Source organism: Aulostomus chinensis, chromosome 9, assembly GCF_037954235.1.
Source record: "Aulostomus chinensis isolate RoL2024-O1b breed Wild chromosome 9, RoL_Achi_v1.0, whole genome shotgun sequence".
In the NCBI taxonomy this organism is placed as follows: domain Eukaryota; kingdom Metazoa; phylum Chordata; class Actinopteri; order Syngnathiformes; family Aulostomidae; genus Aulostomus; species Aulostomus chinensis.
In genome coordinates, this window is record NC_141328.1 from 21,590,514 (window position 1) to 21,617,625 (window position 27,112).

Genomic DNA, 27,112 nt, shown 5'->3' on the forward strand with positions numbered 1-27,112 from the left:
TTGTAGCTTCTAAACTAAAAGACTCACACCTTCAGAAAACACACCATTGAATTCCTGACAAAAAACTCTACGCACTGATGTCTTTACTTTCAACTTTTGACCCACATATACTGAGTTATGACTGTGTTTCACAGTTAAACTGCCAAATCCTCCTCTGCTCTCCACTCTGACACAGATGGCAGAGAGCGAGCAGAGAAGGGAGGGGCTCTTAAAGGGCCGGCTCTCAACTCTGCACTCGCACTGTGCAGCGAACTGAGGCTCGTATCTCCTAAACTACAAGGCCTAGGGATTTGCCGATTACACCGTTGGATTGGGGCCGGCGATCCGGCCGCAGTTAGGCGGGGGCTCAGGCCCTAACAACGCTGCTTGCAGCTTTAATTAGGGCCTGAGCCAGAAGGTACTTCTGGGCGAAGACCCTATTATGTTTCGAAGTCAGAGAGACACGAAGTCAGCGCTAAAAGCAGTAAAAACACACACTTAGGAACATCACAGGCCTCTAAAAACATCACAGGGGGGTCCGGGGGGGAGAGGGGGGTGAGGTCTCCCATTGAAACCAATGGTGGCAAAATTATATCTAAAATTGCTTCGTTTTTTTCTTCCGATTATTAGGGCCTGAGCCAGAAGGTACTTCTGGGCGAAGACCCTATTATGTTTCGAAGTCAGAGAGACACGAAGTCAGCGCTAAAAGCAGTAAAAAAACACACTTAGGAGCATCACAGGCCTCTAAAAACATCACAGGGGGGTCCGGGGGGGGAGAGGGGGGTGAGGTCCCCCATTGAAACCAATGGTGGCAAAAATTATATCTGAAATTGTTAAGTTTGTTTCTTTCTTTGCTATTATTATTATTCTTTATTATCTCGCCCAATAAAACCTTAATTACACCCCCTGAACATGCATGAAATTCGCTGAATTTTTGCACGCACGTCCGGTCCGGCGAAAAATTTTATATTTTAAAAAAAAATTTCACGCAATACTCAACAGCGCCACCTAGCAAGCCAAAAACACGTTTACGTCAATAACTTCCCAGAGGAATGTCCCAAAGACATGGGACCAACACCGGTGGGTTCGTCTCATCAACACGAAAAATTCGTACACTCTGACCCATGACCTAACTCCAACAGGATGTCCACAATTTGGACACAAACGTCCAATTTTTCACCATCGCACCCTCCGAACAAAATCTATCTCCTCCGAAACCGTAAATAGCATCGCTTCCAAACTTTCACACATTAATCACACAACTGTGCTCTTCAAAAATCTTTAAAGGCTAATATACTACGCGCTCGGTTTGGATTTTATAAGCCGTCAAAGTGGGGGAGACACGTTTACGTTACAATGGAAGTCAATGGGGAGGCAGTGTCCTCTCATGGTACATACTCTCGAAAAATGCTTCTCACATCTATACCATACATCGCACAGCTTTTAAAAACATATCACTGTATTCCTCACAAAAATCCTTACAAAAATATGGTATTTTGTGTTACTTTTGACCAACGTATGCCAAGTTATTCAGCTTTTACACACTACATTTTTCTGAATCCTCCACTCTCTCCACTCTAGCACAGATCAAAGAAAGTGCAGCAGGGGCGGGGTTTTTAATGGGCCAGCTGGCAGCTCTGCTCTCAGCTCTGACAGAGATGGCAGAGATTTGTTTACTGTAGTCATGGAAACCACAATTGGAGCTTCTCTGCCCTCATGTACATACTCTCAAACAAACACTTGTAGCTTCTAAACTAAAACACTCACACCTTCAAAAAGCACACCATTGAATTCCTGAGAAAAAACTCTACGTACTGATGTCTTTACATTCCACTTTTGACCAACATATGCTGAGTTATGACTGGTTTTCACAGTTAAACTGTCAAATCCTCCTCTGCTCTCCACTCTGGCACAGATAACAGACAGCAGTGGGGGAGGTGAAGCTACAGCGACAGCTGTCACCTGTGATAGGATATGGAGAGCCTACGTCTTCATAAACTACATGCTCTCAAACACAGACATCACAACTCACAAATACACCTCATGCTTCTTCAGAAACATATCCAATCTAAGGATGGTATTACATTGCACTTTTAAGCAATATATGCAGAGCTTTCTGCTTTTCACACACTAAAAACGTCCAAATCCTGCTCTGTTCTTCACACCAACACACGGCAGACATTTGGCATCAGTTGTCATGGAAACCGAAAGTGCACCATATCTTCCCTCAAGGCACATACTCTCAAAAAAAATTACAACATCTAAAATACAACCTCCACACCTTCATAAAGCACACCATTGAATTCCTGACAAATAACTCTACGACAATATGGTCTTACATTCCACTTTTGACCAACATATGGTAAGTTGTGACTGTTTTTCACAGTAAAACTGCCAAATCCTCCTCTGCTCTCCACTCTGACACAGACGGCAGAGAGAGAGCAGAGAAGGGAGGGGCTCTCAAACCCCAGCAACAAGGCTCTGTGAAGTCTCAGCTCTCTCCTCAATGGTCAGATCTGACAGCTCTCTGCCAATCAGTTGCTGTGCTGCAATGCACTTCATGACGTGTCATCATGCCACCTCTCTGCCAATCAGTTGCTGTGCCACAGAGCACTCGGTGACGTCTCCTCATACGAGCTCATAAAAGCCGACGGCTGCGGTCGCCATTTTCTCTTGCTCTCGCGACTGGAGGTAAGTGTTTTCTTCTCTGTTGCATGATTTATTATTAGCTTCAGCCATGTTGCCATTAATTCAGTCTTTTCATTTGGTTCATCGATATGTATTTCCCCTACTTACATGTGCTCCGTGTATGTAGTAATGTTAGTGTGCAGTTACAACCCTAAACTCCGCACTCCGCCGGCTTGATGCGACTGGGCCGCTAGCTCGTCGTCGGCCATTTCGCACCACCGCGCCTGGGCCGCTTGCTCGTCGTCGGCCATTTAGCACCACGGCATCTGGGCCGCTAGCTCGTCGCTGGGCCATTTAGCATCACGGCATCTGGGCCGCTAGCTCGTGGTCGGCCATTTCGCACCACCGCGACTGGGCCGCTCGCTCGTCGTCGGCCATTTAGCATCACCGCGCCTGGGCCGCTCGCTCGTAGTCGGCCATTTAGCACCACGGCATCTGGGCCGCTAGCTCGTCGCTGGGCCATTTAGCATCACGGCATCTGGGCCGCTAGCTCGTCGTCGGCCATTTCCCATCACCGCGACTGGGCCGCTAGTTCGTCGTCGGCCATTTTACATAATCTATCTACAGCTATATGGTTTTGTGTATTTTTTTCCTGAGGAAAAAAAAAAAAAATATATATGTATATGTGTGTATATATATGTATATGTGTGTATATATGTGTATATGTGTGTATATGTGTGTATATGTGTGTATATGTGTGTATATATGTGTATATGTGTGTATATATGTGTATATGTGTGTATATATGTGTATATATGTATATGTGTGTGTGTGTGTGTGTGTGTGTGTGTGTGTGTGTGTGTATATACGTGTGTGTATATACGTGTGTGTGTATATACGTGTATATACGTGTGTGTGTATATACGTGTATATACGTGTGTGTGTATATACGTGTATATACGTGTGTGTGTATATACGTGTATATACGTGTATGTGTATATACTTGTATATACGTGTATGTGTATATACGTGTATACGTGTATACGTGTATGTGTATATACGTGTATACGTGTATGTGTATATACGTGTATATACGTGCATACGTGTATGTGTATATACGTGTATATACGTGCATACGTGTATGTGTATATACGTGTATGTATATGTGTGTATATGCATATATGTGTGTATGATTGCATGTATGTGCCTACATGTATGTATTGCACACGTTTGTATATCTACATTTTATTTCTAATTTTAATATCACAATATTATTCATTGCACAATATTATTCATTGCATTGGTGCTATTATTGTAAAAACACCCTCATGTTTACTTTACAGATCTTGACTTGTCCCTTGCTGCTCTGCTGCTTTGTGCTACACCTACAACTGTTCTTCAGGAAATCTCTACTTTGAAAAATACACATACACATAGTTGCTTAATTTTATATAACACATATCTTTTGTCTAATTCACCACTTTTGCATTTGTTCACAAACTCACACACACACACACACACACACACACACACACACTCTACATTTACTGATTGCTCATCTCCCACAACCGAGGTAAGTTGCACTTCTTTAATTCACCCACTTCTGACGATCACCGCCGTCCCGTTTGTAAGTACAACTACCATTCTATACTTGTACGCTTTGTCTGTGAATGCTTAGTTTCAAAATTTGTCTTTTGTAGATGCCCCGTTCCAAGTCCCACCGGCTTGCCCAGGCGGCCAAGCGGAGGATGGCGCAGCGGGAGCCTTGGACCCCTGGGCCACCTGTCCCCGAGTTTGTTGCTCGTATGTATTAACTCTTATTGTAATACCTTGCTCCTTCCACTTAAACACTGACCACAAAAAAATTTTCAACCATGGCCTAACATTCTTTTACGTCTCCAACTTAACAGGGCGCGGTACCGGACGCCGCCATCGCGTGCGGAGATGGCCATCTTCAGTCTACACCAACCACTCCGTGAAGTTGGTCACTCCTGCACAGTCTCCCGGCCAGAAGGTAATACTCTCTCTCGCTTGATATCGTTGCATACATTTACACACTCATTTGGTGACTCTGCTAAACATGTGCTTCTGTGACAGATGGTGTTCGTCCTCGGAGACTCCCACCTGCGCGCCATCGTCGACGGATTCGTGAGTATGCCGCAGGGTTCTCTCACTTTTGGCTTCTTATCCGTTCCAGGTGGAGCCGCCTCTGACCTCCGGACCGAGGTCATGCATGCTGCCCTCCCCTGGACCCCGGACTTGGTGTGCGTGGGGGCCCCCAGCAACAACCTCACAGCCAGCAGGACTGTTGGTGAGGCGGCGTTGGACTTCCGTGCTCTCCTGACCACAGTCAGCAGCCTCTGGCCGACGGTGAGCTTCTGTTTCTCATATACCGTTACTATTATGTCTTCCCTCTTGCCAGTCACACTTGTTACTTATGTCACTATTTACAGTCATACATGACATTTGTTTCATTTCGCCCTTCAAGGTGTTAGTGATGGATTTCCCTCCACGCTTAACCATCGATCCGGCCTTGCAGGACCTGCTACGTCAGGAATACCGCCGTGTCACAGCGCGCATGGGTATGCTACACTTTTCCGTGTCTCCTTCTTCAATCAAATTCAGACTTAAACGTTCTACTATTTAATGCACATTACACCATTATAATAGATATTTCTGCTTTCCACACCTCTCAGGTATCCCATACGTGTCTATGGCGGAGCACCTCCCAGTCCATCGGTTGGAGCTGTGGTGCCACGACGGTGTAAGTACAGCGTAATGTCGTCTTTTACACATGTCGCATTCTTTAACTGCCCTCTTCTCTCATGCCACGTGACCCCCATTAAAGTCTGCTTTGTTTTCCTGTCTTTCAGGTGCATCTCAGCGACTCCGATGGCATGCCGGTTGTGGTGGACCTGCTGTGGAACGCCGCGGTCCGTCAGCTCGCCCCCCCTCCACCACAGCCCACCGTGTCACCCCGCACATCGCCACGTGTCAGGGTGTCTCCCAGGGTGATCGTGACGGGACACATTCCTGTGCCTCGTCGTCGTGACCCCCGGGAGTGGACCCTCGTTGGACGGGCATGCGCGGTAATGTATTTCACTACTACGTTATCCTCATGCACTTTTCTGAACTCTTTTTCTCATGAACAACATCTAACATATATCCTCCTTCCCCTCTTTGCTTTCTGTTTGAAAGACTGGTACACCTCCGGCCCGACAGTCTCCCATCCCGTCCAACCCGGTGTGGTTCAGCAGTGACATGCTGGATGCCATGGAGAAGGTTTCACCTTCTTCTGGCTCTGGCTGCACTGCTGCTCCACCAGCTGGCCAGGTAACTATACCACCCATTACATGTACTTAACTGTTTATAGCTTACATGCTTTTAGTTGTTCTAAATAAAAATTCTCTCCTTCTTTCAGTCTCCCCCTGGCAAAGGGAAGCGCCAGCGCCAACGTGTTGCCTCAAAGAGCAAAGGAGGAAAGCGACAGGTTGGTATTTTGATCTTTTCTCCCAATAACTGCAATATAACTTAGACCTGCATTTTGACTTCAACATATAAGTCCACTTCTTTTGTACTTACTCTCCTTTTCTTTATTTAGGTGCTGGCAACACCACCTGCCCGTCTGACCGTGTCCGCCTCCAAGCCCCGTCCAGCAGTGCAGCAGGTTAGCCTTGCTTTAATTACATACACTTTACTTCTTCTTGCTCATTCAAATCACCAACATTTCCTCTCCTACTTCATTTACATTTAACATTCTCTTTTCATCTTTTATCAGGTGGAGGCGGCAGCCAAGGCGTGCGTGGAGGAGTCTGCGGTGCCACTGACTGCTGCCGTGGTGCCAGAGGGTCCGAAGAGGGAGGTTGCCGCAGCTCACCCTGCCTTGCTGACGGGATCAACGGTCCAGGAGCCAACGCAGACGACGCACACTCCCAGCAAAGCTAAGTCTGCTTGTTCTATGTTGCATGATGTTAAAGCTGGTAATGCAGATTCCAACAGCAATGATGTGGTACTGGTAGCTCCAAATAGTAGAGGGATTAGGCTGGTTAAACTTGTGAAGGGCTCATTTCATCAGGGACATGAGCAGTTCAGATACGGAGGTCTGCAGTGTATGGCTATTGCTTTGGTCAGCATAGCCAAACACACACTTAGCTGTGTCTTTTCCTGGCAAACATCTGATCTGGATCGAACCTTGTTTGAAGGTGATGAGTTATACACCTTCTTGCGTGACAGTGGCTCTTTTACACATCCCTCAAATCTGCTATCTGTTCCTGATCTGCCACAGCACTTGGAAGTTGATGGACAGATATGCAGCTTCCATTTTGGGGATGTACTGTTAGGTGAAGTTGGTGTGACTGAAGGGGAGCTGGTTGACTTTGGTGTCTTTATCAGTCTGCGTGATGGACTGGCCAGGACCTTTAGTCAGTACAGCACATGTCTTATGACACTGTGTGGTAACACCACTTCGATCATCCATCAGGATGGACAGTTTGCTGTTGTCGACAGTCACTCACGGAATTATAGTGGCTTGTCACATTGCCGTGGTACCAGTGTGGTTCTGCATTTTGCTAGTATTGATGACCTGCACCACTACATCTGCTGTTTGGCTGAGAGTCTCAGTTCAAACCAAAAGCTTTTCGAACTATGTGGTGTTGTTGTGTGTCCGGGTGTAAATCCAGTTCCATCTGGTGTTTCTGCAGAAACTCTCATACAGCCCAGTACAGCCCCACAGTCAACTGTAACTGAGCAAAGACAAAACGATCTCTCCATACACATATCTGAGGATGTACTAAGTGTAGCTGAAAGTTTGGAAGTGTGTTACATTTCTGACCATACTTCATCCCCTGAAGTGAGCAGTGTGTCCAAAGCAGAACCACAGAGTACTCATGGTAGGAAGCGCAACCTTTCTTCTGACATGGGCATGTCAAAGAAATTAAAGATGTCTCATGACTTAGACATGGATATACAATTTGTTAGTGCTGTCAAAAATGACACGCTGGTCTTTAGTCCTCTTAGTGTAGATGTTTGTCAGTTGTTGTGTCGCAAGTTGAATGTGGACTTTGTGAAGTTCAATCCTCCAGTCTCAAAAGACATTGGATTGATCGGTTCTCCATGTAAACATGAGAGGATCGTTGGTGATGGGAACTGCTTCTTCAGAGCCATCTCTCAGGCTGTGAGTGGCTCACAGAAGCACCATCGGAAGATTAGATCAGCTGTTTGTAAAGAGCTCCAGGGGAATGAAGGTAAATATCTCATTCTTTTAAGAAGTGAGTATTCCTCTGTTTTGCAGTATCTTGAGCAGTCCAGGATGACATATGTGAACACTTGGGCCACAGAGGTGGAAATTCAGGTTACTGCTGATTGGCTAGGACTTTGTCTGTGTACTTTTTATGATGGACGATGGCTAAAATACAGCTGTGGCACTCCCTGCTTGTCAGACCAGTGTATTTATTTACACAACATGGACGGGCACTTTGACAATGTGGTTTGTGTGAGGAAGCCTGGACAGCTGACTTGTTATGGTTACTGCCAAGGGAGTGAAGTTTACAGTTACAGCTTGAGGAACAAAATGGTCAACTTTGATTGCAACAGGTCAGCTGTAGGAGATGATTCGGTATTTGTAGTTACTGATGTAGGTGTTGATGATGATCACATTGTGACTCATATAACTAAGTCGACAGAAAGCAGTCAGTATAAAAAGTCAAAGTATTTGAAAGTGAAGAAACTCACACAGCAGAAATTAAATATGTTGATAAGGAAAAAACAGCAGTTAAGGATTCGGAGATTGTATTCTCAAAATGTACTCTTTAGGGAAAGGGCAAAATTGTGGAGTCAACAAAATTATCTCTCTGATGTGAAACAAAGAGACATTGTCAAAGCCTACAGTAAACAATATAGTCTGATCAAATATAGACACAATGTACAGCATAGGGAGCGTGTAAAATCAAAGAGCGTAAACAAATATAGACACAATGTACAGCATAGGGAGCGTGTTAAATCCATAAGTGTTAAGAAATATAGAGACAACGTCCAGCATAGGGAGCGAGTTAAATCCATAAGTGTTAAGAAATATAGAGACAATGTCCAGCATAGGGAGCATGTTAAATCCACAAGTGTTATGAAATATAGATACTGCATTCAGCATAGGGAGCGCGTTAAATCCCTCAGTGCCATGAAATATAGACACAATGTCCAGTATAGGGAACGCGTTAAATCCAACAGTCGAATTAAATATAGACAGAATGTTGTGCATGCTGATAAAGTAAGATCACGGAGTAAAGTAGCAAGTAGGCAAAAATACAGACAGAGCTTCGAGTATAGACAGAGAGTGAAAAACTGGACAAGGGAAGTCAAAAGAATAAGGTACCATAAAAGTTCAGAGGTTAAGCAGAAAATCATTGCTAGTGTTGCCTTGACAAGGCAACAAATATTACAAAAGTCTCATGATTTTAATTTTGTGATGGATCGGTTTTTGGATAAGGTTAGAGACGGCCCTGAGTTCATTTGTTGTGTCTGTCATCGGTTGTTGTTCAGAACTCAGGTGCTAGGTTGTAGCTATGAAATGTATGCTGGAAATTCTGCTAGAGTTGCAGTTGCTAACCGATGCATAAGTGACACGTATTTGCATAGGTGTGCTAGTGATTGTGTTGTGCCTTGTGGGTTGGCAGCTTGTAGAGGGGAACTTTGGATCTGCCATACGTGTCACAGTAAAATTTCTAAAGGGCAGATTCCAGCTGAGTGTTGGGTCAACAACCTGACACCGGATCCCATTCCGCCGGAACTGGGATGCTTGAATAGCTTGGAGCAACACTTGATTGCGCTGCATATTCCGTTCATGAAATTGTTGGCATTGCCCAAAGGGGGGCAGAACGGAGTACATGGGCCGGTAACATGCGTTCCGGCTAATGTCGTGCAGACAACCAATGTGTTGCCTAGGACTAGCGTGGAAGGGTCCATGATGCAGGTCAAACTTAAGCGCAAGTTGACCTACAAGGGACATTATCGATATCAGTTTGTCGATAGTACACGAGTAAGACAGGCGCTGCACTTTTTAAAAAGGAATAATCCTTTTTACAAGGACATTGACTTCAATGAGGATTGGGTCAATGACTTTTGTCGCCAGGACGATGGCGAGACTGAGGAGGTTCAGTCTGACGGTGAGGACGGAGCTGTCGTAGATGGGGCAGAGTCTTGTGAGCAGAAGCAGGTCATTTCAGAGGGTGCGGTGACAGCTCCGTCAGGTGGTCAAGACGACGTGATAGATGATTCAACAGAAATAATTCAAGATGAACTGTTGCATGACAGACAGCAGCACTGCATGTTTCAGGACACTTGTCTTATGCCTGTTGATATTGGTCAGGAAGCATTAGACCAGTATTTCGAGGACATAATCAACGTGGCGCCTGCGGAAGGGAATAGTCCAGTTAGGCTGCTTTCTGACCACACGAACGAGGCCAAGTGTTTCCCCGTCTTGTTTCCTCTGGGTAGGAAAACATTTCACGACGGGCGCTCGCAAGCGTTGACATTGACGCGGTACTTCAACAACCGGATTATGCATGCGGATGGCCGCTATTCCGGCAACGTTGAGTACATTTTCTTCAGTCAGTACATGTCTGAGACTGAGCAAGTGTCCTCAAAAGTTTCCGTGGCAGGGCGTAAGGGTAGGGCAGGTCAGAAGTCCCAGAAGGTTAGCGCAGCGATGCTGATGAACGAGGACACTTTGAAGCAGATGTTGCAGGTCGACGAGGGCTTCAGATTTCTGAAGCCCATTCGAGGAACGCCTGCCTTTTGGCAGTCTGTTCAAAAGGACCTGTTAGCATGCGTCCGTCAGCTGGGGATTCCGACGTGGTTCTGTTCGTTTTCGTCTGCTGATCTGCGCTGGCAGAATCTTCTGACCAGTATCCTGAAGCAGGAGGGCAGAACGCAGACGGTAGAGGATTTGGAGTGGGCAGACAGGTGCGAGCTGTTGCGGAGGAACCCCGTGACAGCCGCGAGGATGTTTGACTACAGGTGGCATTGCTTCTTGAATGAGGTTCTCAAGTCTCCTTCACAACCGATTGGCAAAATCACAGATTACTTTTATAGGGTAGAATTTCAGCAGCGCGGCTCCCCTCATGTCCACTGTCTGTTTTGGATTGAGGGGGCTCCCCAAATTGATAAGAACACAGATGAGGAGGTGGTGGCATTTATTGACCAATATGTCACCTGCGACTTAAACCCTGACGATGACACGTTATCGGCTATCGTGGCATCGGTTCAAGCCCACTCCAGGCGACACACCAAATCCTGTCTGAAACACGGAACGTGTCGCTTCCATTTCCCAAAAGTTGTTTCGGCACGAACTTTTGTTTGTAAAACGGAAATTAAAACCTGTACCTGTGATCCGAAGGCCAGAGAGAATCCTCAGTCAACAAGCGTGCCGGTCTGTAATTGTTTTCAGGACACGAATCCCATTAATAAGGAGACGGCACACGCCATTTTGAAAGCCGTGAAGAAGGCTGTTAAAAAAGCGGACGCAGGAGAAGTGGCCTATGCTAGCGTGGACCACTTGTTCCAGACTCTGGGCATTAATCAGGACATTTTTGAGCTGGCTTATAAGCGCCTGCACACAAAGACTAGGGTAGTCTATAAAAGAGGGGTAAAGGACGTCTGGGTGAACCAGTATAATAAGAAATTGTTGAAGTGCTGGAATGCTAACATGGACATTAGCTTTGTCACCGATGCCTATGCAGTAATCATTTACATCATTTCGTATATAACCAAAGCCGAGAGAGAAATTGGGCTTTTATTGGCCAACGCACAAAAAGAAGCATCCAAACAATCAAATCTCTCTGCTAGAGAGGCTTTGAAAAAATTAGGAAGTGTGTATTTGCACAACAGGGACGTTTGTGCCCAGGAGTCGGTGTACAGGCTAACGAACATGCATCTGAGGGAGTGTTCCAGGAAGGTCGTGTTTGTGCCAACAGGGGCAAATGTAGTTAGGATGAGTTTACCCCTCAGTGTGTTGAGGCAGAAAGCCGCTTGTGGTGACATGAGGTCAGAGGATATGTGGATGCCAAATATAGTCGATAGGTATAGGAGCAGGCCAGATGACCAGGTGTTCGAGGACATGTGTATGGCTACGTTTGCGTCTGAGTATCGTCTTCTCAGCAAGAATGAAAAGTCCAAGAACATGATTCAACTGAAGAATGGACTTGGCTTCATCTCGAGGAGAACGCGGTCTCAGTTCGCTGTTGTGCGCTACATGCGCTTCGACTTAGAAAAACAGGAGGAAGCACACTATCAGAGTCTGCTTCAGATGTATCTCCATTACAGAATTGACGCAGATCTGAAACCTGAGGGGTTTCATCTGTTCAGTCAGTTCTATAAGGATGGAGAGGTTAGGTTTAGGGACGGTTCGTTGAAGCCGGTTCAAAGTGTCGTCGATGAGAACAGGGCCAGGTTTGAGGTCGATTGTCCTGAGTTGGATCACGCTGAGGAGATTGCTCAGCAAGGTCAGGTGGATGAGGATGTTTGGGGGGAGCTCTGTCCTGAGCTGGAAGCGGAACGCCTCGAGTGTTTAGAGGAAATGAAAGAGCAAAGGCAAGGCGAAAATGCTGATGAGCATTTGGCCGACGCCTTACAAAATGTTCCCGATTTGGCGGCTGCCAAACCAAAAACAGATGTGTTTTTGGAGAGGAACAGGAGCATTTTGCCCAGAAGTGACGGCTTGGCCTTAGTTAGGTCTCTGAACGAGACGCAAATGGCTGTCTTCAACAAAGTTAGACAGTGGTGTCTGCAGAAGGCCATGGGTAAGAACCCAGAGCCTCTGCATGTGTTTTTGACAGGCGGTGCAGGGACGGGGAAAAGTCACTTAATTAGGGCCATTCAGTACGAGGCCGGGAGACTGCTGGCAACACTTTGTCATCAACCAGATAGCATTTCGGTTCTGTTAATGGCCTCCACGGGCATAGCTGCATACACTTTAAATGCAGCAACAATTCATCACTCGCTGAGTATTGGCACACACTCCAGCTTGCCTTACACACCCTTGGGAGAAGACAAACTGAACTCTCTAAGGGCCACATTTAGAGACCTCCAAATTGTCATCATTGATGAGATTAGCATGGTTGATCACAATCTGTTGGCATACGTTCACGGCAGGTTGAGGCAGTTAAAACAGACCGGTGACTTTTCCCCATTCGGTAATGTTAGCGTCATAGCCGTCGGTGACTTCTACCAGTTGCCTCCCGTTAAAGGGAAGCCGCTGTACGCTGGTCAGGTTGGTGTGGACCTGTGGTGCCACTTTAGCGTGGTGGAGCTGACTACTGTCGTCAGACAGAAGGACAGCTCCTTTGCTGAGATGTTGAACAGGCTTCGGGTGCGTTCAAAGAAAACCCCCATGTTAGACGGCGACGTCCAAATTTTGAAATCGCGAGAGACAGGGGAAGATAGCTCGGCCTTGCATATTTTCACCACAAATGTGCAAGTGGAAGAATTTAATTTGAACCAGTTGTTCCGCACGTGCCCAGATTATGTTGAAATTGACGCTAAAGACTTTACGCCGAACCGCAAAACCGGCAAATTGGAACCTGGAATCATTAGCAAGGGGCAGGGCACGTGTTTGGAATCTAAATTGTGTTTGGCCAAAAACGCCAGAGTCATGCTCTGTCGTAACGTCGACGTCCAGGACGGTCTGGTCAATGGCGCGTGTGGCACTGTCAGCTACATTGAATTTGGCCCCGACCCCACATTTCCTCTGAGAATTTACGTCAAGTTCGATGACGAAAACATTGGCAGACAGAGGAGGACAGAGCGTCCACACGCAGCAGTAGAATACAGGCATTCTACTGCTATTGAACCAGACAGGGAGAAGACCAGGAAGCGCGGTTGTGTGCGGGTGCAGTTTCCCCTCAGGCTAGCGTGGGCTTGTACAGTCCACAAAGTGCAGGGGTTGACTGTAGACCAGGCTGTTGTCAGTTTAAAGAAGGTATTTGCACCTGGGCAGGCGTATGTAGCTCTCAGTCGTGTTAGGGCCTTGTCGGGACTGATCATCAAGGACTTTGAAGAAAAGGCCATTTACTGCAAGGACACCATTAAGGAGGCCATGGCTAGCATGCCTCCATTTTTGATTGAGCAGCCTTCATCAAATACACAGTTCGCGGTGTATTTGATGAACGTACAAAGTTTAAGTCGCCACCTGCTAGACTTGGTGTCCTGCACGCAGCATTTGCAGCTTAACTGCATTGCTGTCACAGAAACATGGCTCACTGCACAGTCCTCATTGGACTGTGTGCAAATTTCCGGCTACGATTTCCACAGTCGTCCTCGGTCTCTGTGTTACAGCGCCGCTGACCCCACATTCTCCAAATTCCAGCAGTTAGAACGCGGTGGCGTCGGCCTGTATAGTTTAGCCCATTCGGACGTCGACATTCTGCAGGTACCCGATTTCAATCTGGAGTGCTTGGTGTGCCTGCACAAAAAATTGAGCATTTCCCTGGCCGTCATTTACCGTCCACCAGCGTATCCAAATTTGCTGTTCAAAGGCAATGTGGGGAGGTTGCTTGACTGGTTAACTCCAACAAGTAACACTGTTGTAGTCATGGGAGACTTTAATGAGAACATTTTGAAAGGGTCATCAATTTGTAAATTTATGGAAGAAAAAGGGTTCACCCAACACGTGACACAAGAGACCACAGAAAAGGGGACGCTAATTGACCACGTTTACGTTAAAACGTCACAGTACGACGTGGAATGTGCAGTCTGGCCAGCCTACTTCAGCGATCACGAAGGGATCCTGTGTAGGTTTTCTGTTTCAGATGATCAGGGGGAGTTAGATGACCTCGCCAGTTTGTTTAGCTTGGATGACTTTGAGGATTTCCAGGGCGATTCTGACCACCAGGATGACTGAGTGTCAAAGCTACATGGCTGTCCCAGGTCAAATACTAGCCTCATGTCAGCTCAGTTGGCTCTGTGTGTGCTGGTAGGACAAGTTGACTCGGACCTGTTGTTGATAGGAAGCCTGGCATGATTGTTGGCATTTGTTAGTGTAGAAAGTCCCACTCCACCTCTCTGTGCCCTTTTTAACTTTTTAAACCTTTTTAACTTTGGTTATTTATTCTGTGCATGTCTTGACATGCACGGTTTTTAAGGTATTTATTCATGTATTTATTATTAACTTATTCCACTGTCACGCACTGCACTTACTGCAGTTTTGTAGTGACTATGAGTTGGTAGTTTAGCTCCACGAATCATGGTTCCACTGGTGCTGCGTGACAATCATGGGTCACAGCACGTTGTTGTAGTTGATATTTATAGTTGTTGTTTGTTATTTATAGTTGTTGTGAGTCACTGTCTGTCACATTATTGCTGTTGGTCTCTTATAAATGTTTTTATAAATGTATCATGCATGTATATTTTTGCCTGTTGTCTCTCCTCTCAGCCCCCTCCCTCTTTGTCTCTCTCTCTCTCTCTCTGTATCTCTCTCCTCTTCTCCCACTGCCCCCGCCCCTCACCCCCAAGTCTATCTCCCCTCTCCACCCCAGCCCCGTCTCTCTCCCTCTCCCTCTCAACCCCAACCGGTCCAGGCAGGTGGCCGCCCACTTTGAGCCTGGTTCTGCCTGAGGTTTCTTCCTGTAAAAGGGAGTTTTTCCTCACCACCGTCGCCAAGTGCTTGCTCATGTGGGAATGTTGGGTTTCTTTCACTAAACTTGTAAATAGTTTGTTCATTGAACCCCAACGGGGAGAAATTTAATGGAAATTGTCCATGTTACTTTAATAAATTTGAGTTTACTGTTGTAAATACATTCTATTATATCACTTCATATTTTTCATTTAGCTTTTTATTGTACATGAAGTGACTACTTATGTTGATATTTACCTTTTTGTTGAAACTAATCAGTTAATAAATTCCCATGTTCACCACAGCTGATGTCTGTCTTTTATTGTCACAAGAACAGTGTACATGGACAATGAATGTTGAACTTTCTAATCCACAGTCAAATGTCCTGTTTTCAATGCTGTATTTTGCCACATTCATGCTTGATGATATTCAGCAACTTAACTGGAAGAACCACAGTAAAGTGACAGCCAACAGGTCGCACAGACAATGATGAACACAAGGGTCAATATGAAGCTGTCACATCTGCAGTCACACTTTGGGTCCAACTGGAGCTTCTACCTCCTCAACTTCAACTCTCACCACTTTGACACCAACATGGATGGAGGAGCACTTCTCCATCACCCTGGGATTGATGATGTCATTCAACACCTTCACTAGGAGAAGCACATCAAACTTAGACAAAGGTAGCACAGAAGATGACAGGCAGACGGATCAATGCTGTCAGCTCAGCACTTGGAGTCACAACTGAAAAAGATGGTCTAAAATATTACTATTGGCCAACATATGGAGAGTTAATGACTGTTTTTAACAGTAAAACTGGCAGAATCCTCCTCTGCCCTTCAATCTAAAAAAGATGGTAGAGATTTGTTTACTGTTGTCATGGAAACAGAAAGGGGAGCTTCTCTGCCCTCATGGTACATACTATCAGACAAACTTCTAGCTTCTAAATTAAAAGACCCACGTCTTAAAAAAAACACACCATTTAATTCCTGACTAAAAACTCTACGCACTGATGTCTTTACATTACACTTTTGACCAACATATGCTGAGTTATGACTGTGTTTCACAGTTAAACTGCCAAATCCTCCTCTGCTCTCAGCTCTGACACAGATGGCAGAGAGCGAGCAGAGAAGGGAGGGGCTCTTAAAGGGCCGGCTCTCAACTCTGCACTCACACTGTGCAGCGAACTGAGGCTCGTATCTCCTAAACTACAAGGCCTAGGGATTTGCCGATTACACCGTTGGATTGGGGCCGGCGATCCGGCCGCGGTTAGGCGGGGGCTCAGGCCCTAACAACGCTGCTTGCAGCTTTAATTAGGGCCTGAGCCAGAAGGTACTTCTGGCGAAGACCCTATTATGTTTGCTCGGCAGAGCAACACATTAGCAGCACTAAAAACACTAAAAACACACACTAAACAGTGTCCCAGGCCCCCCCAACACCCATGAGGCAACTGGGCCAGACGGCCCGGAGCCAGTTTTCACATACACACCCATTCAAAACCTGGTATTATACTGTTCTTGCTCTCAATGAGTGCACGCTATATGCGCATAATGCGCATAATGCGCATAACGCGCATAATCTAATTTGACCCCCTGAACATGCATGAAATTCGCTGAATTTCGGCACAATCGTTCGGTATGTCTCAACATTCACTAATCAAAAACAAAAACGCCACAAAAGTCTATAGCGCCACCTAGGGAGCCACACAAAAAAAAGATAATTTTTTTTAATTTCGCGCGCTATAACTCCTCACACAAAACTCCCACAGACATGGGACCAACACCGTTGGACTCGTCTCATCAAGACGAACAATTCTTACACTCTGACCCCTCACCTATCTCCAACAGAATGTCCACAAATTGGACAAAACTGTCAAAATCAGGACTTTTTTTACTCCCCGAACAAAATCTATCTCCTCCTAAACCGTAAATGCCAGGGCTTCCAAACTTTCACACATTACTCTCCCAACTGTGCTCTTCAAAAATCTTTAAAGGCTAATATACTACGCGCTCGGTTTGGATTTTATAAGCCCTCAAAGTGGGGGAGACACGTTTCACGCTTACAATGGAAGTCAATGGGGAGGCCGTGTCCTCTCATGGTACATACTCTCGAACAAATGCTTCTCACGTCTATACCATACATCGCACAGCTTTTAAAAACATATCACTGTATTCCTGACAAAAATCCCTACAAAAATATGGTATTTTGTGTTACTTTCCACCAACGTAGGCCGAGTTATTCAGCTTTTACACACTACATTTCTCTAAATCCTCCACTCTCTCCACTCTAGCACAGATCAAAGAAAGTGCAGCGGGGGAGGGGTTCTTAATGGGCCAGCTGGCAGCTCTGCTCTCAGCTCTGCTCTCAGCTCTGACAGAGATGGCAGAGATTTGTTTACTGTAGTCATGGAAACCACAATTGGCACTTCTCTGCCCTCATGTACATACTCTCAAACAAACACTTGTAACTTCTAAACTAAAACACTCACACCTTCAGAAAACACACCATTGAATTCCTGAGAAAAAACTCTACGAACTGATGTCTTTACATTCCACTTTTGACCCACATATGCTGAGTTATGACTGTGTTTCACAGTAAAACTGCCAAATCCTCCTCTGCTCTCCACTCTGACAGAGATGGCAGAGAGCGAGCAGAGAAGGGAGGGGCTCTTAAAGGGCCGGCTCTCAGCTCTGCAGTCACACTGTGCAGCGAACTGAGGCTCGTATCTCCTAAACTACAAGGCCTAGGGATTTGCCGATTACACCGTTGGATTCGGGCCGGTGTCAAGGACGCGGCCGTAGGCCGCGCGGGGGCTCAGGCCCTAACAACGCTGCTTGCAGCTTTAATTAGGGCCTGAGCCAGAAGGTACTTCTGGGCGAAGACCCTATTATGTTTCGAAGTCAGAGAGACACGAAGTCAGCGCTAAAAGCAGTAAAAACACACACTTAGGAGGATCACAGGCCTCTAAAAACATCACAGGAGGGTCCGGGGGGGGACGGGGGGTGAGGTCCCCCATTGAAACCTATGGTGGCAAAAATTATATCTGAAATTGTTAAGTTTTATTATTATTTTTTTTCTTTGTTTCATCCGACGCCTCTTTGACGCTTAATTTGACCCCCTAGACATTTATGAAATTCGCTGAAATTCGGCACACACGTCCGGTCTGGCGAAAAATTTTATATTTAAAAAAAAAAATTCGCAAAAACTCAATAGCGCCACCTAGGGAGCCAAAAAACTCAAAAAAAATTTGGAGCGCTATAACTGCTTGCACGAATGTCCCACAGACATGGGACCAACACCGTTGGAATCGTCTCATTAAGACGAAAAATTCATACACTCTGACCTCTCACCTATCTACAACACAATGTCCACAAATTGGACAAAACTGTCAAAAAAAGGATTTTTTTACTCCCCGAACAAAATCTATCTCCTCCTAAACCGTAAATGGCACCGCTTCCAGACTTTCACACATTACTCTCCCAACACTGCTCTTCAAAAATCTTTAAAGGCTAATATACTACGCGCTCGGTTTGGATTTTATAAGCCGTCAAAGTCGGGGAGACACGTTTCACGCTTACAATGGAAGTCAATGGGGTGGCCGTGTCCTCTCATGGTACAAACTCTCGAACAAATGCTTCTCACGTCTAAACTAAAACTCTCACAGCTTCACAAAACACACCACTGGATTCCTCAGAAAAATCCTTACAAAAATATGGAATTATATTCCACTTCCAAGCAACATATGCAGAGTTATTTGCTTTTCACACACTAAAAATGTACACTTTTCAGCTGCTCTCCACTCCTGCACAGATGGCTGAGATTTGTTTACTGTAGTCATGGAAACCACAATTGGAGGGTCTCTGCCCTTATGTACATACTCTCAAACAAACACTTGTAGCTTCTAAACTAAAAGACTCACACCTTCAGAAAACACACCATTGAATTCCTGACAAAAAACTCTACGCACTGATGTCTTTACATTCCACTTTTGACCCATATATGCTGAGTTATGACTGGTTTTCACAGTAAAACTGCCAAATCCTCCTCTGCTCTCCACTCTGACAGAGATGGCAGAGAGCGAGCAGAGAAGGGAGGGGCTCTTAAATGGCCGGCTCTCAGCTCTGCACTCGCACTGTGCAGCAAACTGAGGCTCGTATCTCCTAAACTACAAGGCCTAGGGATTTGCCGATTACACCGTTGGATTCGGGCCGGCGATCCGGCCGCGGTTAGGCGGGGGCTCAGGCCCTAACAACGCTGCTTGCAGCTTTAATTAGGGCCTGAGCCAGAAGGTACTTCTGGGCGAAGACCCTATTATGTTTCGAAGTCAGAGAGACACGAAGTCAGCGCTAAAAGCAGTAAAAAAACACACTTAGGAGCATCACAGGCCTCTAAAAACATCACAGGGGGGTCCGGGGGGGGACAGGGGGGTGAGGTCCCCCATTGAAACCAATGGTGGCAAAAATTTTATCTGAAATTGTAACGTTTTAATATTATTATTCTTTCTTTCTTCTCCCGCCACTTTGACGCTTAATTTGACCCCCTGAACATGCATGAAATTCGCTGAATTTTTGCACACACGTCCGGTCCGGCAAAAAATTTTATATTTAAAAAAAAAAATTCGCAAAAACTCAATAGCGCCACCTAGGGAGCCAAAAAACTCGCAAAAAATTTGGAGCGCTCTAACTGCTTGCACGAATGTCCCACACACACGGGACCAACACCGTTGCACTCGTCTCATCAAGACGAAAAATTCATACGCTCTGACCTCTCACCTATCTACAACACAATGTCCACAAATTGGACAAAACTGTCAAAATGAGGACTTTTGCTCCTCCCCGAACAAAATCTATCTCCTCCTAAACCGTAAATGGCACCGCTTCCAGACTTTCACACACTACTCTCCCAACACTGCTCTTCAAAAATCTTTAAAGGCTAATATACTACGCGCTCGGTTCCCATTTTATAAGCCGTCAAAGTCGGGGAGACACGTTACACGCTTACAATGGAAGTCAATGGGGTGGCCGTGTCCTCTCATGGTACAAACTCTCGAACAAACGCTTCTCACGTCTAAACTAAAACTCTCACAGCTTCACAAAACACACCAGTCGATTCCTCAGAAAAATCTCTACAAAAATATGGTATTATATTCCACTTCCAAGCAACATATGCAGAGTTATTTGCTTTTCACACACTAAAAATGTACACTTTTCAGCTGTTCTCCACTCTAGCACAGATGGCAGAGATTTGTTTACTGTAGTCATGGAAACCACAATTGGAGGGTCTCTGCCCTCATGTACATACTCTCAAACAAACACTTGTATCTTCTAAACTAAAAGACTCACACCTTCAGAAAACACACCATTGAATTCCTGACAAAAAACTCTACGCACTGATGTCTTTACTTTCAACTTTTGACCAACATATGCTGAGTTATGACTGTGTTTCACAGTTAAACTGCCAAATCCTCCTCTGCTCTCCACTCTGACACAGATGGCAGAGAGCGAGCAGAGAAGGGAGGGGCTCTTAAAGGGCCGGCTCTCAGCTCTGCAGTCACGCTGTGCAGCGCACTGAGGCTCGTATCTCCTAAACTACAAGGCCTAGGGATTTGCCGATGACACCGTTGGATTGGGGCCGGCGATCCGGCCGCGGTTAGGCGGGGGCTCAGGCCCTAACAACGCTGCTTGCAGCTTTAATTAGGGCCTGAGCCAGAAGGTACTTCTGGCGAAGACCCTATTATGTTTGCTCGGCAGAGCAACACATTAGCAGCACTAAAAACACTAAAAACACACACTAAACAGTGTCCCAGGCCCCCCCAACACCCATGAGGCAACTGGGCCAGACGGCCCGGAGCCAGTTTTCACATACACACCCATTCAAAACCTGGTATTATACTGTTCTTGCTCTCAATGAGTGCACGCTATATGCGCATAATGCGCATAATGCGCATAACGCGCATAATCTAATTTGACCCCCTGAACATGCATGAAATTCGCTGAATTTCGGCACAATCGTTCGGTATGTCTCAACATTCACTAATCAAAAACAAAAACGCCACAAAAGTCTATAGCGCCACCTAGGGAGCCACACAAAAAAAAGATAATTTTTTTTAATTTCGCGCGCTATAACTCCTCACACAAAACTCCCACAGACATGGGACCAACACCGTTGGACTCGTCTCATCAAGACGAACAATTCTTACACTCTGACCCCTCACCTATCTCCAACAGAATGTCCACAAATTGGACAAAACTGTCAAAATCAGGACTTTTTTTACTCCCCGAACAAAATCTATCTCCTCCTAAACCGTAAATGCCAGGGCTTCCAAACTTTCACACATTACTCTCCCAACTGTGCTCTTCAAAAATCTTTAAAGGCTAATATACTACGCGCTCGGTTTGGATTTTATAAGCCCTCAAAGTGGGGGAGACACGTTTCACGCTTACAATGGAAGTCAATGGGGAGGCCGTGTCCTCTCATGGTACATACTCTCGAACAAATGCTTCTCACGTCTATACCATACATCGCACAGCTTTTAAAAACATATCACTGTATTCCTGACAAAAATCCCTACAAAAATATGGTATTTTGTGTTACTTTCCACCAACGTAGGCCGAGTTATTCAGCTTTTACACACTACATTTCTCTAAATCCTCCACTCTCTCCACTCTAGCACAGATCAAAGAAAGTGCAGCGGGGGAGGGGTTCTTAATGGGCCAGCTGGCAGCTCTGCTCTCAGCTCTGCTCTCAGCTCTGACAGAGATGGCAGAGATTTGTTTACTGTAGTCATGGAAACCACAATTGGCACTTCTCTGCCCTCATGTACATACTCTCAAACAAACACTTGTAACTTCTAAACTAAAACACTCACACCTTCAGAAAACACACCATTGAATTCCTGAGAAAAAACTCTACGAACTGATGTCTTTACATTCCACTTTTGACCCACATATGCTGAGTTATGACTGTGTTTCACAGTAAAACTGCCAAATCCTCCTCTGCTCTCCACTCTGACAGAGATGGCAGAGAGCGAGCAGAGAAGGGAGGGGCTCTTAAAGGGCCGGCTCTCAGCTCTGCAGTCACACTGTGCAGCGAACTGAGGCTCGTATCTCCTAAACTACAAGGCCTAGGGATTTGCCGATTACACCGTTGGATTCGGGCCGGTGTCAAGGACGCGGCCGTAGGCCGCGCGGGGGCTCAGGCCCTAACAACGCTGCTTGCAGCTTTAATTATTATTCTTTCCGGTTCCGCCGCCAAAAAAACCCTTAATTACACCCACTGAACATGCATGAAATTCGCTGAATTTTGGCACGCACGTCCGGTCTGGCAAAAAATTTTATATTTTAAAAAAAAATTTCACCAAAACTCAATAGCGCCACCTAGGGAGCAAAAAAACTAAAAAAAAATTGGGAGCGCTATAACTGCTTCCACGAATGTCCCACAGACATGGGACCAACACCGTTGGAATCGTCTCATTAAGACGAAAAATTCATACACTCTGACCTCTCACCTATCTACAACACAATGTCCACAAATTGGACAAAACTGTCAAAAAAAGGAATTTTTTACTCCCCGAACAAAATCTATCTCCTCCTAAACCGTAAATGGCATCGCTTCCAAACTTTCACACATTTCTCTCCCAACTGTGCTCTTCAAAAATCTTTAAAGGCTAATATACTACGCGTTCGGTTTGGATTTTATAAGCCGTCAAAGTGGGGGAGACACCTTTCACACTTACAATGGAAGTCAATGGGGTGGCCGTGTCTTCTCATGGTACAAACTCTCGAACAAATGCTTCTCACGTCTAAACTAAAACTCTCACAGCTTCACAAAACACACCACTGGATTCCTCAGAAAAATCTCTACAAAAATATGGTATTATATTCCACTTCCAAGCAACAAATGCGGAGTTATTTGCTTTTCACACACTAAAAATGTACACTTTTCAGCTGCTCTCCACTCCTGCACAGATGGCAGAGATTTGTTTACTGTAGTCATGGAAACCACAATTGGAGCTTCTCTGCCCTCATGTACATACTCTCAAACAAACACTTGTATCTTCTAAACTAAAACACTCACACCTTCAAAAAGCACACCATTGAATTCCTGAGAAAAAACTCTACGCACTGATGTCTTTACATTCAACTTTTGACCAACATATGCTGAGTTATGACTGTGTTTCACAGTTAAACTGCCAAATCCTCCTCTGCTCTCCACTCTGACACAGATGGCAGAGAGCGAGCAGAGAAGGGAGGGGCTCTAAAATGGCCGGCTCTCAGCTCTGCAGTCGCACTGTGCAGCGAACTGAGGCTCGTATCTCCTAAACTACAAGGCCTAGGGATTTGCCGATTACACCGTTGGATTCGGACCGGCGATCCGGCCGCGGTTAGGCGGGGGCTCAGGCCCTAACAACGCTGCTTGCAGCTTTAATTTTTCTTTCTTTCTTCCCCGCCACTTTAAACCTTAATTTCACCCCCTGAACATGCATGAAATTCGCTGAATTTTTGCACGCACGTCCGGTCTGGCAAAAAATTTTATATTTTAAAAAAAAATTTCACCAAAACTCAATAGCGCCACCTAGGGAGCAAAAAAACTCAAAAAAAATTGGGAGCGCTATAACTGCTTGCACGAATGTCCCACAGACATGGGACCAACACCGTTGCATTCGTCTCAGCAAGACCAACAATTCATACACTCTGACCTCTCACCTATCTACAACACAATGTCCACAAATTGGACAAAACTGTCAAAATTAGGACTTTTTTTACGCCCGAACAAAATCTATCTCCTCCTAAACCGTAAATGGCATCGCTTCCAAACTTTCACACATGACTCTCCCAACTGTGCTCTTCAAAAATCTTTAAAGGCTAATCTACTACGCGCTCGGTTCCCATTTTATAGGCCGTCAAAGTGGGGGAGACACTTTTCACGCTTACAATGGAAGTCAATGGGGAGGCCGTGTCCTCTCATGGTACATACTCTCAAACAAATGCTTCTCACGTCTAAACTAAAACTCTCACAGCTTCACAAAACACACCACTGGATTCCTCAGAAAAATCTCTACAAAAATATGGTATTATATTCCACTTCCAAGCAACATATGCAGAGTTATTTGCTTTTCACACACTAAAAATGTACACTTTTCGGCTGCTCTCAACTCCTGCACAGATGGCAGAGATTTGTTTACTGTAGTCATGGAAACCACAATTGGAGGGTCTCTGCCCTCATGTACATACTCTCAAACAAACACTTGTAGCTTCTAAACTAAAACACTCACACCTTCAAAAAGCACACCATTGAATTCCTGACAAAAAACTCTACGCACTGATGTCTTTACATTCCACTTTTGACCCACATATGCTGAGTTATGACTGTGTTTCACAGTTAAACTGCCAAATCCTCCTCTGCTCTCAGCTCTGACACAGATGGCAGAGAGCGAGCAGAGAAGGGAGGGGCTCTTAAAGGGCCGGCTCTCAGCTCTGCACTCGCACTGTGCAGCGAACTGAGGCTCGTATCTCCTAAACTACAAGGCCTAGGGATTTGCCGATTACACCGTTGGATTGGGGCCGGCGATCCGGCCGCGGTTAGGCGGGGGCTCAGGCCCTAACAACGCTGCTTGCAGCTTTAATTTCTTATTATTCTTTCTTTCATCCGGGAATCTTTAACGCTTAATTTGACCCCCTGAACATATATGAAATTCGCTGAAATTTGGCACGTATGTCCGGTCCGGCGAAAAATTTGATATTTAAAAAAAAAAATTCGCAAAAACTCAATAGCGCCACCTAGGGAGCAAAAAAACTCGAAAAAAATTTGGAGCGCTCTAACTGCTTGTACGAATGTCCCACAGACACGGGACCAACACCGTTGCACTCGTCTCATCAAGACGAAAATTTCATACGCTCTGACCTTTGACATATCTACAACACAATGTCCACAAATTGGACAAAACTGTCAAAATGAGGACTTTTGCTCCTCCCCGAACAAAATCTATCTCCTCCTAAACCGTAAATGTCACCGCTTCCAGACTTTCACACATTACTCTCCCAACACTGCTCTTCAAAAATCTTTAAAGGCTAATATACTACGCGCTCGGTTTGGATTTTATAAGCCGTCAAAGTCGGGGAGACACGTTTCACGCTTACAATGGAAGTCAATGGGGTGGCCGTGTCCTCTCATGGTACAAACTCTCGAACAAACGCTTCTCACGTCTAAACTAAAACTCTCACAGCTTCACAAAACACACCAGTCGATTCCTCAGAAAAATCTCTTCAAAAATATGGTATTATATTCCACTTCCAAGCAACATATGCAGAGTTATTTGCTTTTCACACACTAAAAATGTACACTTTTCGGCTGCTCTCCACTCAGGCAGATGGCAGAGATTTGTTTACTGTAGTCATGGAAACCACAATTGGCACTTCTCTGCCCTCATGTACATACTCTCAAACAAACACTTGTCGCTTCTAAATTAAAACACTCACACCTTCAGAAAACACACCATTGAATTCCTGAGAAAAAACTCTACGAACTGATGTCTTTACATTACACTTTTGACCAACATATGCAGAGTTATGACTGTGTTTGTCAGTAAAACTGCCAAATCCTCCTCTGCTCTCAGCTCTGACACAGATGGCAGAGAGCGAGCAGAGAAGGGAGGGGCTCTTAAAGGGCCGGCTCTCAGCTCTGCACTCACACTGTGCAGCACACTGAGGCTCGTATCTCCTAAACTACAAGGCCTAGGGATTTGCCGATTACACCGTTGGATTCGGGCCGGTGTCAAGGACGCGGCCGTAGGCCGCGCGGGGGCTCAGGCCCTAACAACGCTGCTTGCAGCTTTAATTTCTAAACTAATTGAATACTCTTAATTGACCATAGGTGGCAGCTATGAGTGTAAATGGTTGTCTGTCTATGTGTTGGCCCTTTGATGGACTGGCGACAGGTCCAGGGTGAACCCGCCTCACGCCCTAAAGCTGCTGGGATAGGCCCCAGCATAATTCCTGGGGGTGGGGCTTGAAGCAGAAGAAAATGGATGGATGGAAGGATGGATAATTTCTAAAAGTTGAGGACTGCACATTAAGATGGCGGCTACATCGGGACCTAATGCTTTGGAGATATCGAAAACTGCACGGTAATCAGATGATCCAGCCACCTGACGTTACTTCGCTTTAAAATGTTTGTAGTGATAATTTAACCATCATCATTTATTCATGTAAAATTAACAGTTAAAAGGCTGAATGCCAGTTTATGACATCATGACAACAAGCTCCACCTCCCCAACTCCAAGAAAAGGACTATTTCATGTCGTTAAATCCTGGTTTGTGCACTGTAATCTGTGTATCGTATTGTTCTGTGTACAGAACATAAATCATGGCGCCTTGGTGGAAGCCATGCATTATTAGGCTTCCATTCATGAATGAGCAAGGCAAGTGCTGACCTCTGGGGTCAGCTGAACCAGCTGAACGCCCCGTATTGTAACATGCTACTTAGAATTGCATCATTTAGATTAAGTTTTTAAAAAGGCCGTAAGACACCCCTTCTCTAGGTTTGGTGTACATCAGCATCAGTTTTGTTTTTTTTGTGTAATCATGTTGACAGAAGAACAGCGCAGATTCCATTACAAGCCTGGAGGAGGTAACAATCAAACAAACAAGAGGAACCCGCAGCTAAATGGGAAGAACAAGATTGCAAATTTAGTGAGAACTGATGAATAACCAGAAACACCTGAGACTCATTAAGGTGGAACCGACAACGAGTGGGAATGTAGGAACGAGCCATGTCCAGCTGCGACAGAGTTGTTGTCACTCGAGTCCTTCAAAACTGCTGCAAATCCTTGTTGGAAAAATATAATTTTATGATGTTTGATCATGATCAATGTCTGGTAATTGTCAGGCATATAAAGCTTTTCAC

General features: G+C 45.4%; 1 protein-coding gene across 1 annotated transcript; it reads left to right on the plus strand.

Moving 5' to 3' along the window:
- The first annotated feature begins 2,285 nt into the window (after nt 1-2,285).
- Nucleotides 2,286-15,512, plus strand: LOC147256326 (uncharacterized). Its single transcript, XM_086214250.1, has 11 exons — nt 2,286-2,670; nt 3,951-4,410; nt 4,518-4,621; nt 4,705-4,977; nt 5,096-5,189; nt 5,304-5,371; nt 5,481-5,696; nt 5,806-5,940; nt 6,029-6,097; nt 6,209-6,274; nt 6,386-15,512. Exons 2-11 carry the CDS (start codon nt 4,308-4,310, stop codon nt 14,495-14,497), a joined length of 9,240 nt encoding a protein of 3,079 aa, XP_086070376.1. The 5' UTR covers nt 2,286-2,670; nt 3,951-4,307; the 3' UTR covers nt 14,498-15,512.
- The last annotated feature ends 11,600 nt before the right edge of the window (nt 15,513-27,112 follow it).